Source organism: Rhinoderma darwinii, chromosome 1 (assembly GCF_050947455.1).
Source record: "Rhinoderma darwinii isolate aRhiDar2 chromosome 1, aRhiDar2.hap1, whole genome shotgun sequence".
Taxonomy (NCBI): Eukaryota; Metazoa; Chordata; class Amphibia; order Anura; family Rhinodermatidae; genus Rhinoderma; species Rhinoderma darwinii.
The window spans coordinates 574,652,151-574,664,721 of NC_134687.1; the positions used below are offsets into that span (position 1 = coordinate 574,652,151).

General features: G+C 38.3%; 1 protein-coding gene across 2 annotated transcripts in view; it reads right to left on the reverse strand.

Moving 5' to 3' along the window:
• Positions 1-12,571, reverse strand: part of NDUFAF2 (NADH:ubiquinone oxidoreductase complex assembly factor 2) — a 125,676-nt gene that overhangs the window by 65,362 nt on the left and 47,743 nt on the right. For both annotated transcript variants that reach the window (XM_075839357.1, XM_075839350.1), the window contains one exon: positions 2,747-2,836. In XM_075839357.1, the coding sequence (XP_075695472.1) occupies positions 2,747-2,836 (90 nt within the window). The remainder of the gene's footprint in view (positions 1-2,746; positions 2,837-12,571) is intronic.

The following is a 12,571-nucleotide window of genomic DNA, read 5'->3' on the forward strand; positions in this document are numbered from 1 at the left end:
GTGATTTTAATCCAAACAAATTCAACTTCATCACCACATAGAACAATAAATTTGGAAAAATCTAAGAGATTCTAACCAAACATTAGCACGTATTAACTCATAACCCATTTTTAAAACCTCTCTTACAAAATAAAACCAATTTGTACTTACCGTAGAGCTCAAACCCTTAAGAGTTTACAGCCCCCCAGCCGAGTCAAACATTGGGCAACCCCATATCAACTTTGGGGAGCTACCGCTGTGAGAAAACACGTTGCCTCTGTTGCTCTAGCATCCAACACAGGTGCAAATCCTTCACTAGTAACAACACGGGTGAAACATTCACACTCAAACATAGGCTGACGTGCCAATCACAATTTGTTATCTATTTAATTAGTTGCATTTGCGGAGCCCAATACGTTGGACGCACCACCCAACCATTACATTGTCATTTAAATCAAGACAGTTCAAACTGCAAGAAAAAACTGTGGACACACAGCATTCCCAAACATTGTACTTTAGCGCATGGGGGAGACTGTATATTATTTGGTAGCATTTAAAGATATATAGATACCTCTCAAGCCAACAGGTTTTAAACTCTTTGCCGACGAGAGGTTTATTGGATATACAGGTTGAATACCCCAATTCCCACCGGTCCCAATGCAGTTTCCGAAACAATACTCTAATATTTTATTATGCTTGTTTTTTTGGTTTTTATAAACCACTACGAACACCCAATGAAAGATATGCCAATTACCTCCAACATAAACTTGATGAAGGGAGGGAGATAGTGTGTGTTCCTATATACAGATATATTCACACTATATATTTCTGGCACCACCACTGTTATTATTATTATTGTTATTTCTATCAACGTTACCTGCCTGTGTTTTTAACGTTAAAAATATTATTTTTACCTACAACTCACCCAATTACAATATTGCTAATGTTTGTAATATATTTTCTATATATTCTCACAACTGTACTCCATACATTCATCCATACATAAAGAGGTTGACGGCCCTCTTTAAATCGTTATTTCAGTTCTAATCTCTTCATTTTTTCACTCTCAATTGTCATTGCGTAGAGCTTAACAACGGTCGTTAGGGACGCTCCACTCCCAACCAATGAGCGCGTAGTCCCGGCGCATTAACTAGATACTCCAGCCGCTTAGTTGCCAGATCGAATCTAGCAGTTCACACTAAGAAATACACCCTTTCATCCTCCTCTACATTTCCCTCCGTGTCCATATCTCAATTAATTTCTCCTGACCCAATCTCTTGGTTACCTGACCCGGTTATCCAGCAGGTCTGCTCAGCAACTGTGCCAAAGGAACGGCATTCCTTTTGCCCTTCAGTATTACGTTACCTGATATTATTATAAGTACCATTTTAACGTTTTTATGTCCATAATATACTGTTAACCTTATTTCTCCATCATCACATTTATTTTGTACATTACTTAATGTTTTATGTGACAGGTGCCCTTTGACAATTTGTTTTGCCGTTTTTTTTCAGCATAAATACCTGCACTACCTTTTACACTTTGTTTATTTTCTGATACTGCCTGAGGAAGGAGCCGGTTGGTCTTTGAAACGCGTCGCCTGTATCCATTAAAGACTTATTGACATACACAGTGTCTGCTTCCTCATTATGCGACACTAGCAACTAACAGTGGATTAATTCCAAGAGACCAGCGCCGCTTCAAGGGTTGTTTTTTGAGGTTCTCTCACCTACCCAAGGTGTCATTCTCACAATCCCACCATCCTACCTAGAACCGGTCCAATTTTTTGGCTTCCGGTACAACCCGTGGTTTGCAGTTCTCTGACGTCCTACTACAAACTCAAAGTAAATATCTTCAGGGGTGTCGAGCTCCTAGCACGACATCGCCAGGTGAGCATATTTATCACCACATCATCTATTCTTCTTCTTATGTAGGTAATGCCCTATGGTTGCACCGGTTTGTATTCCCTTTTTCTTCTAGTTGCAAATGTGACGCCAGGTAGCCATCTTTACTCTTATGGGTAAGTTACTATTATGTAACAACATATGCCATCCATACACTGTTGTAGTTGACTAAATGCTATTTAAACTGCATCTTCTTTTTTACCCATGTTGTGACACGTGTAGGTTTTTTGTACCTTTGTGTATTATTGATTACTGCTATTTGGTGTCCACCACCACGCTGTGGTTAGTCATCTCTGAATTTTAGATTGAGATATGTGTGTTTTTATATATTTGGACTCCAATAATTATAAAAGTATATTTTTATTGAGTGTCATAGCCTCGGTTTCGTTATAGGTTATAATTTTTAGCTACAATTCCCCTGGTCAACGGGGCGTGTCTCTACACAGTCCCACTCTGTCAGCACTGATTGGACAGTATCAGCCTATGTAGAGACACACACACCACCCCCCCCCCCCCCAAATGCGAACACCCAGTTGTCAATTTATTCATAAATTTCTACTAGGACTAACAAAAAGATGCTCCAGAATTGTGATTTCAGGAGGAATACAATTATCTACTAAAACAGACATGTCAGGAGAGGTGACAGGTCCTCTTAAACATGAAATACCGCAAAAGCGCCCAATTAAATACTAGCAGAAAAACTACTCTGCATCCGCAAAGTATGAACAAAGCCTTTACAAAAAAAAATCCTTTATGAGCCAAGACAGACCGGTACAAACAACTTCTGGACCATTATTAGAAAAAAAAAAAAATAATTATATATATATATATATATTTTATTAATAATAATAATAATAAATTACCTTCCCATTCTGTAGGAATATGCCCAATCTGATATTTGTACACGTCTTTCTGCACAGGTTCCACCATTCTTCTTGCTCTCATTGCTTGGCCTATAAAGAAAACACAGAATAAGCCTTTGATATACATCATTCTAACAAATGAGCTATTGTACTTTAGTGTGCAACTATACTTCAACCATACATAATATATAAACATTCAATAAGGTCAGAAAAGTAACGAGGTCACGCTACAAGACAGCAATTAAATCCTTGAAATACACAGTGGCGCCATTCTATAAACTGTTTATTTTTACTTAAGGCCTGGATTCTTGAGAATACCAGAAAATGGTTTAAACTAGGGACCAATGTGACTACATGGAAAATTCATGATGGAAGTCTTAAGTACAACTTGCCAACCCAAAGTTTGCAAGACACCGCTCATAAAAGTAAAGATTATTCATTGATTTCTCGGTTTTGAATTTAAAGGGAACGTATCACCTATATATTTTTTTTCCTACTTTAAACCAGATCGTTAAACATAATCTTTTATTCTAATCTTTGTTTTATTTTTTGATTGCATATTTTTTTAATCTTATTTTCCGCACATGATTATGAGGACAGCCATCTTGCCTGAGCTGCTGTTAACAGCAGTTAAGAGATTTACTTTACGGCAGCCACACTGACAAAAACGAACGTGACTTCTCTGGGAGAGTTTTCTAGGCACGCTATGTGACCTGTGCAGAAGTTATTGTGCAGTGAGGGGAGAAGTGTCTATTACCTATTCCCAATGGTGGATACAGTGATTGTATGTATGTATGTATGTATGTATGTATGTATGTATGTATGTATGTATGTATATATATATATATATATATATAAAAATCTTTTGTTGTAATCCGGTCTGTGATGATAATGACATGACTGCTGGGAAGTGATCGCTGCACAACCAGAAGTATCAGTCTATTTTGAGGCTCAGTAGCGAGAGTGAAAACTGCAAGATTTTGGGATTCTTTTTTTTAATATAGATAAATGACATAGAATAAAAATAAAATATAAAAAAAAGGCACCAAAATGTATTTAGAAAAATAGGTGTAACATAAAAACTTGATTTAAACAAATAGGTAATTTTTTGATGACACATTCCCTTTTATAATCTTTTTAGAACAGAAAGGACTAGCTAGCTGAGGGACCGATGATGCCCTGGAATGTATCTTATGAGTGCAATGTTTGATCAGACCTTTAAATGTGAGAATAAAAAAATATGGTTTTATAGATACTCTAAATTTTCATTGAAAACAAAAAAAATTATACTATTAAAAAGGGAATTATTAAAAGGGTTTGTACAGAATTAAATGCAGCCATGTTTTTCTTTTAAAGAAACCGCTTCACACCTGTTCATGGGTTGTGTCTGGTTTTGAAGCTAAGCTCCATTGACAATAGCCGGATCTTGCTTTACCCTGGTTGAACGATTCCCATATTCCATCATGTAGGGCATATGGAAGTGGGAAAATATTAGCACTATAATGTGGTCATGTTATAATGCAGTCATCTAACCCATTATCAGGGTAAATCAATTTGTGTATAGGTTCAGACAGCGCCAGATATGTGGAAGGATGGGGTTTTGCACGGATAGGGGGTCAACCCAAAGAGGAGTATAAAAGAGTATCCGGCACACCAACTTTGAAACAAAGGTATTTTTATTTTGTTTTTAAAGTTGGTGTGCCGGATACTCTTTTATACCCATTATGGGGGTAGTCCGACGAACATAAAACCCATTTATTATTTTTATTTTCTGAAATGAATAATTTCAGGGGAAAAAAAAAAATAGCTTTTAATTTTCATCGGGCAACCTCTTTAAGGACCAAGCAATTTTTAGCCTTGTAGTGTCTTGTATTTTGCAGGACAACCAGTTTCTATATGTACAATTTTGGGGGTACATATATGTTAAGGTTTAATTTTGATTAGTTTCATTGTTGGGGGGGGGGGGGGGACAAGAAAAAAAATTCTGCTATGTTTTTTTTTATGTTGTTCATTGCAGACATAAAATATGTGTATATATTTATTGTACATGTGATTGTAATAGAAATACCAGATATCTCTGGGGGTTATAGTAATGTCCATGTTTTATAAAACAAAATTATTTTTAATTTAAAAACAAATGTGGGTTTATATTATTTTTTTTGTCTCATAAATAAACTTTAATTTAACATAAATTTTATCACAATATGCCGATTTACTTATGTTTAGAAATATGGACAGGCACCTGTTAGGTCATACCATAGTATGCCCTAACAGGATTTTACAAGAAACAGCCCTGGGGGTGGAGCTTTTTCCAATCCTGGCAGTTCCATTGGGAGTTCGGCTGTTTTTTTACTCGTTTGTCGGCGCTGCCTCGGCTCTAAACATAAGTTCTCTTAAAAGGGTTCACATTAGAACGTAAGTGACAAACTACTAATATCAGCCTGTTTGTGACTACATTGTTCTGGATCCGCTCCTGGGTTTGGCTTACAAATACTAAAGCAAAATAATCGGCTCAATGGTGTTTGAGTCACCTGAATGCCGGTTCTGTCACCTGACCCTCATATATACTTTTTATTAGACTCCCCTGACTAATCTCTAATTCTCAAGTACAACATTTCAATAAGAAAAAAAAAAAACATGAGAGAGCAAGGAACCCTAAAAAGATAGTAACTCTTCCAATGCTGCACAAAACTCTAGATATTTGTTCTTTGAAAAGGATTAGATGTTAAGAAGACAAGATGGCTTTGCTGTATAATATTTACAATGAAAATTGCATTGCAAATTAGCATGGCTTTGAACAAGAAAGAATAACGTGCACCCTTAAGGATTTAATATTCTCAAATGGATTAGAAAGAAATAAATTATCTGTCAGCAAAGGTCACATGAAGGAAAACGGAAGATCAAAGCCAAGAAGACTTCTCATTGCCAGCCGGCTCCGGAGTCAAGCCCAGAGGCACAGAGCCATTGCAGGGGCAACATTTTACGGAGTGCCTGAGACTTGAGCTTATAGTACATGCCCTCAACATTTGCACATTATATAAAAAGGTCATGCCTTTTATTAACTAGGACAACCTCCCCGTAGAGAAACAGGACTGTTAGACCTATTTTGATCGTTCGTTCAAAAGAATCAAGACCAGATACAACCAGCAATACGACAAATAAAACAAAAGAAAAAAAAAATTATTAGGCAATCAAAGGCCTTAAAGGGGTTGTCTAGGATTTGAAAAAGATGGTAGTCTTTTTCCAAAAGCAGCGGCACATCTGTCCACAGGTTGTATGTGGAATTGCAGTTCAGTCCCATTCACTTCATTGAAGCTGAGCTGCAATACCAGTCACAACCCAGAAACAGATGTGGTGCTGTTTCTGGAAGAAGGTAACAATGTTTTTCAAATTATGAACAACCTCTTTAAGCAAAACATTAAAAGCTATGCAAAACTTTAAAAGTGATGATTATTTTTTTTTATAAAAACGTCAGTGTGTTTGGTGCAACTTTCAAATTAGTTTTTATTAAAAAATTTAACTTTTTGAGATACAGGTGCTCTGTATCCTGTATACAGAGCAGCTGTATTGTTTGCCAAGACCTGAATCCGTCAGGACAGGCAGGACTGACTGGTTCAGTGACAGCGGGTCCAGGATCACACAGGATCCACCAGTAATCTATCACATCTAAGTTATGAACTTATATGTGATGGATAAGGCCTCATGCACACGACCGTAGCCATGTGCACGGCCGTGGTTTTCGGGTCGGCCGGCCATGGAGTGACAGCCGCGAGCCGCCCGCAAATCGCGGGCCGTGCACATGGGCGCGGCCATTATTTTCAACTTGCCCGTTCTTTCTGCAGTGCGGGCTCCTCGGCCATGCACGAACAGTGAAAACCATGGTCGTGTGCATGGCCCCATAGGAATGAATGGGGCCGCAATTCTCCCGTGGATTTTCGGGGGAATTGCGGACGGAAAAAGCACGTTCGTGTGCATGTGGCCTAACAGGTGGATCCTGCGTGTCGTTCCGCTTTCACTGAACCGGTCAGTCCCGCGGACCTGACTGGTACAGAATTGCGCAAACGATTTTGCATTTATTTTTTTTAAGTCAAAACCAGGAATGGAACCTATGCAGAAGAAGTATATAAAAAGGAAGAACTTATAGGTCCGCTCTCCTGGATCCAATTCTGGTTTAAAGTTAAAAAAATGCATTCAAAATCTGCACTGTATGAACAAGGCCTACAGCGTGATATTTGGAATAAATGCCATTCTTATTAAATAAAACCAGCAAAACTACATTAAATAAAAAGATACTGCGCTGCTGGACCTGCTGCCAAGAACGTACTTGATTAGTTTTAGCTGCATGTTATACAGTAGTTGGAAAAATTAGGGTAAATTCACACGACAAACGAAAAACGGCGCTGTTCTCAAGGGAAAATAGCCTCTGATTTTCAGCCGTTTTTCTTTTTATTTTGGAGCCGTTTTTCTATTGAGACAATGAAAAACTGTTCCAAAAACGGCTCAAGAAGTGACATGCACTTGTTTTTTACAGGGCATTTTTTGCGCGCCATTTTTACAAATGGCGCATAAACGCCCCGTGGAAACAAAACCGTTTTTCCCATTGAAATCAATGGGCAGATGTTTGGAGGCGTTTAGCCTCTGTATTTTCAGCCGTTTTTCAGGGCGTTTACAGCCCGAAAAAGGGCTGAAAATAAGCCGTGTAAACATACCCTTAGGCTATGTTCACACGGAGTATTTTGCCGAGTTTTTTGACGCGGAAACCGCGTCGCAAAACTCGGCAAAAACGGCCCGAGAACGCCTCCCATTGATTTCAATGGGAGGCGTCGGCGTCTTTTTCCCGCGAGCAGTAAAACTGCCTCGTGGGAAAAAGAAGCGACATGCCCTATCTTCGGGTGCTTCCGCCTCTGACCTCCCATTGACTTCAATGGGAGGCAGAGAAAGCGTATTTCGCGCTGTTTTATGCCCGCGGCGCTCAATGGCCGCAGGCGAAAAAAGGCACGAAAATCGGCGCGAAAATCGGCGTGCAGGGAGAGGAATATCTGCCTCAAACTTCCAAACGGAATTTTGAGGCAGATATTCCTCCTGCAAAATACCCCGTGTGAACATAGCCTTAGACTGGCAAAGAACTCTAAATAAAATGATTTTGTCTCCCAAAATAAATGGCTAGAGTCTAGATATACGTCCTGAAAAGGTAAATCGGTCTAGTAATAGCTCGTTTTACATATATTCTCTCTAGCTTATATTTAGCAGTGAATGTAATCTTTTAATACAATGTTGCTTTTAGATTCAAAACTGTGTCGTTCTTAATATATCCTTACAGTGGTCAAAGCTTCTTTTTTAGTAATATAAATCTTAAAAATACAGAGCCAAACGATACAATTCTATCTGCTTGAAGCTGCCAATAGGGGGGGCTATGGAGCTTATTGCATATGGTTTTATTGTTTAATTCAAGGTATAGAGAGGGTACGCAGTAAGCTTTTTAAGTTAGCACCCTATTGCTCATTACGGGGGAAATTGATCAAAACGGTCTAACAGAAAAACTGGCCTCAGAACTCAGCTTTCATTTTTTTAAACTGCTCTGTGGAAATGAAAGCTGCACTGTGATTGGTTACTATGGGTAGCAATGACAGGCTTCAGTTAAACAGTTTTGATAAATGGGGCCTTTTGTCTATGCAGGGGAGTTAGAGCTCTGTATGAGGAAACAAACTATGACCGCTATAAGGGTAGGAACACACACGGCTTGTTCTGGGCGCATACGCTGCGTCAAGCTCGGCAGCGTATATGCCCTGAACACAGCAGGGAATGCCGTCCGACCATTGTGGTGCATTTCCGCTGCGTAAAGCAGCGCCGGAAAAAAACCTGTGCGCAGTCCGGATTCCTTGGATGACGTTGCAGGTCATGTGAATGCTCCAGCCTGTGATTGGCTGCAGCGGTCGCATGGGACGAAACGTCATCCCAGGAGGCCGGACTGGAGAAAAAGGGAACTCTGGGTAAGTATACGTTATTTAATTTTTTTCTTACTTGCAATTTTTGCGGAGGAATTGCTGTGATTCTGCCGCAAATGTCGCAACACACAGTACTTAGTTGCCGGTTTAAGCACGCCATTAAATTCAATGGAGAAAACCAGCAACAGAAGAGTTGCGATTCTGCAGCATCAATTGACATGCGGCAGTTGCGGAAACCGCACTGCAGGTCAATTTATGTGAGGTTTTTTCGGCTGCTTTTTTCCGTTGTGTGGGGACGAGATTTGTTGAAATCTCACTCACACTGCTGCTACAGTAATACACGGCGGAATTTACGCAATAAATCCGTTGCAGAAAATCCGCAGTGTTTACGCTGTGTGTTCATACCATGAAATTAATTGGCACAGAATTTTGAACCGATTTCAATTAAATAGGACAAAAACAAAATTGGTATTCAAGACGGACATTCACTTTAAACCTCGATCTTCTAACTTTTCATGAGGTTAAAAAAATAAATAAAAAAAGAAGTCTTCTTGTTCACAGAAACAGCGCCACTCTTGTCCATGGGCTGTGTCAAGTATTACAGCTCAGCTTTGTTCACTTGACTCCAGTAGAAAGATGCATTATAGGATAGTACGACATGAACCAGTAAAATGTTTTAATAGGATTTTCGGAATTATTATTTCGGAATGCTTACTTTATAAGATACATGCATGATCCAAGTGTAAATGCTATTGTATACATTACGTTGACCCTCTAGAACGCTATATAAGCCTCCGCGAGGCCACATCACACCGGGTTAGCACTCACTTAAGAATGCATGAGGTGTGAGCTATGAGAAGTGGCAGATGTAACCGTTTCTTGGAGCCAATTATAATATATTACGGTCTTCATTGGTAACGGAGACAGGGCTTCTGACAATTGAAATAATGAAGTAACAATCATCATCGCTTTATATGTAGGAGGCTCATTTACAGAGATTAGTCAACAACAAACCTTTGCTTCAAATGCGCTCTTCAAATAAGATTAGAAAGTTCTGATGTGAGATGTTTACGTGTTTTCTTCATCCCCTGTGAGTAATTAAAGGAATCTTTATTTCATTAAATAAGGCAACTTACTAGAAAATGACTTCAGAGAGAGCAATGAGCCGTGTTCCTGGGTGCCTGGAATGGCTGCGGTAACATCTAGAAATCAGTTTATTCATTTTTTATGTTTTGCTCTTTGGATCATATTAGGTTTCGGAATCAAATATGAATCGGTGTAGTCACAAAGCCTAGAGCGCCGGCCTGCAACCAGCGAAGATCCAGCTTTTGATACTACAACTCCCAGCAGTCCACAGAAAAAACAACTACTGTATACATGCTAGAAAATGAAATAATTGCCAGGGAAGAAAAAAATCCCAGAGGCTAAATAGGCAAAGTGCCTTAAAGGGGTTCTCCAAAACGATAGTATTGATGACCTATCTTTAGGATTTATCCTACATTTACATTGTCTTTATAATAAAAATACAGTCTGTCCAGCATACCCTCCTCAATAAAATCCTGCCCGCAAATAGAGAAGCAAGTACAAGCTGGCACATCTGAAATAGGGAGTAATATACAAAATGAGATTGATGGATTTTAACGCTTCAGTTAAAGCATGGAATCCATTTGGACCATTTCCGCTTACATAAAGAGGTGACTAACATAAAATATAGACTAAACCTGAAAAAATACATAGGGTTGCTCATATGGTACGGATGTTGAGTTATATCAGGTTATTTTCTCCATTCACATTCAATGATTAAAAAAAAAATAAAGAAAAATTGTACTGAGAAAAACGTAAAATACACACAAAATAGCTCAGAAATATTCTGTGTTACTTGCTACAACTATGTGCTGCCATCAATTTCTGACAGATTTGTTGCAAAATCTATTATGCATATGAATGATAGGTCTTAAAATTAAAAGGAAACTTGTAAGGCAGTTTGGAGTCACTAAAATACAAGCATGCCTTTAAAACGGACATAGAGAATAAATAGTATAGTAAGTTACAATTTACCAAGACAATACCGGGAGCGGCGTTAGGCGCATTGCGAATATGAAGCCGAGGACAGTATGCTGGGCATGTGCGCAATGCGCTCGCTGCAGCCAGACTCTTTTCGGTAAGTTCTAGCTTGCGTTACTAATTATGCCCCAAACGTCCGTTTTTAGAGGTTGGCTTGTTTGGAATACTTAACCTCAGCTGTGTAATGGCATACTGGTGGTTTAGTGGCTCTAAAATGTACTGGCATTTGCCCTTTAAAATGAGACAGAACATAGATTTTTTTAGATTACTTTTTTTTTTAGACGTTCACCTTGCGGTAAAAATGACATGATAATTTTATTCTGCGGGTCAATACGATTACGGCGATACCAAATTTATATTATTTTTTATTATGGACTACTTTTACAAAAAAATTGCGTTGAATATTCTGAGAGCCATAAATTTTTTTTATGCTTTTTGGTCAATCGAGTGGTGCGAGGCTCATTTCTGGCAGGATGAGCTCTTGTTTTTATTGGTACGATTTCGGGTACATATGACTTTTTTGTTCACTTTTTAGTCTATTTTTTGGGGGGAGGCAAGGGGACCATAAAAAAAAATTGCATTAAATTTTTTTTTTCATGGCGTTTACCATGTAGGATTATTATTGTTATATAGTAATAGTTCAGACTTTTACGGGCGATACCAATTAAGTTTATTTTTTTTATTGCTTACATCATTATTTTACGGGAAAAATAGGAAAAAAGGGCTTTTTAATCCTACTAGCGGACTTGAACATGCGATGGTTTGATCGCTAGTACCATACACTAATACACAGCAGGCCGCCATGGCAATCTTCAGCACCCTGCGATCCTGACCACCACATACTCTCGCCCTCCCGCTATGATGTAGTTACGTTATGATGCGGGAAATGGTTAAACAGCTGAGGCAAGTATATGTGCCAGTTTTCACGCAAACCTGTAAACGCCAACATGCAGTTCTATCTGAGGGCAAAAAGTGACAAACCAGGACCATTTTTTTTTTTTAAACTGTCTAAACATTAACATTAAGTTTCACGTTAAAAAAAACAATAAACCTTCTTTAAACGGAAAACATTAAAAAAAAAAAAAAGTACACATATGTCGTATCACCGCGTCCGTAACTACCCGAACTATAAAAATATCATGCTATATTACCCGCACAGTGAACACCGTAAAAAACAAATTCCAGAATCCAAATTCCAGAGTTTTTTGGTCACTACCCCCTCCCAAAACAGAAAAAAAAGGGATCTAAAAGTTGCATGTACCCCAAAAGTATACCACTAAAAACTACAGCACATCCCGCAAAAAAAAAAAACCCTCCCACAGGTTTTTTTTTCTTTAACTGTGTTTTTTATTGAAAGTAGAGTTTAGATTTTTCCAACTCCCATGGCTTGTTTGACGGGTCAAATAAAAAATTAAAAAATGGCTCTCAGAATATGGCGACACAAAAAATAAATTATTCGAGACAAAAGTGGTTTTATTGTGCAGACGCTGGAAAACATTAAAAAAAAAAACTATATACATATGGTATCGTATCGACCCGCAGAATAAAGTAAATATGTAATTTATAGTTCACTATGAACGTTGTAAAAAAATAAATAAAAATTAATACAAATATTATCAGAATTGCTTGTTTTTGGTTACCTTGCTTGCCAAAAAGTGAAATAAAAAAAGTGATCAAAAATAAAATAAAAAAATAAATGCATGTACCACCAAAGTGGTACCAATGAAAACTACAGATTGTCACGCAACAAATAAGCCCTCACACAGCTCCGGTGGAGAAAAAAATAAAAAAAGTTCTGTCTCAGAATATGGCGATG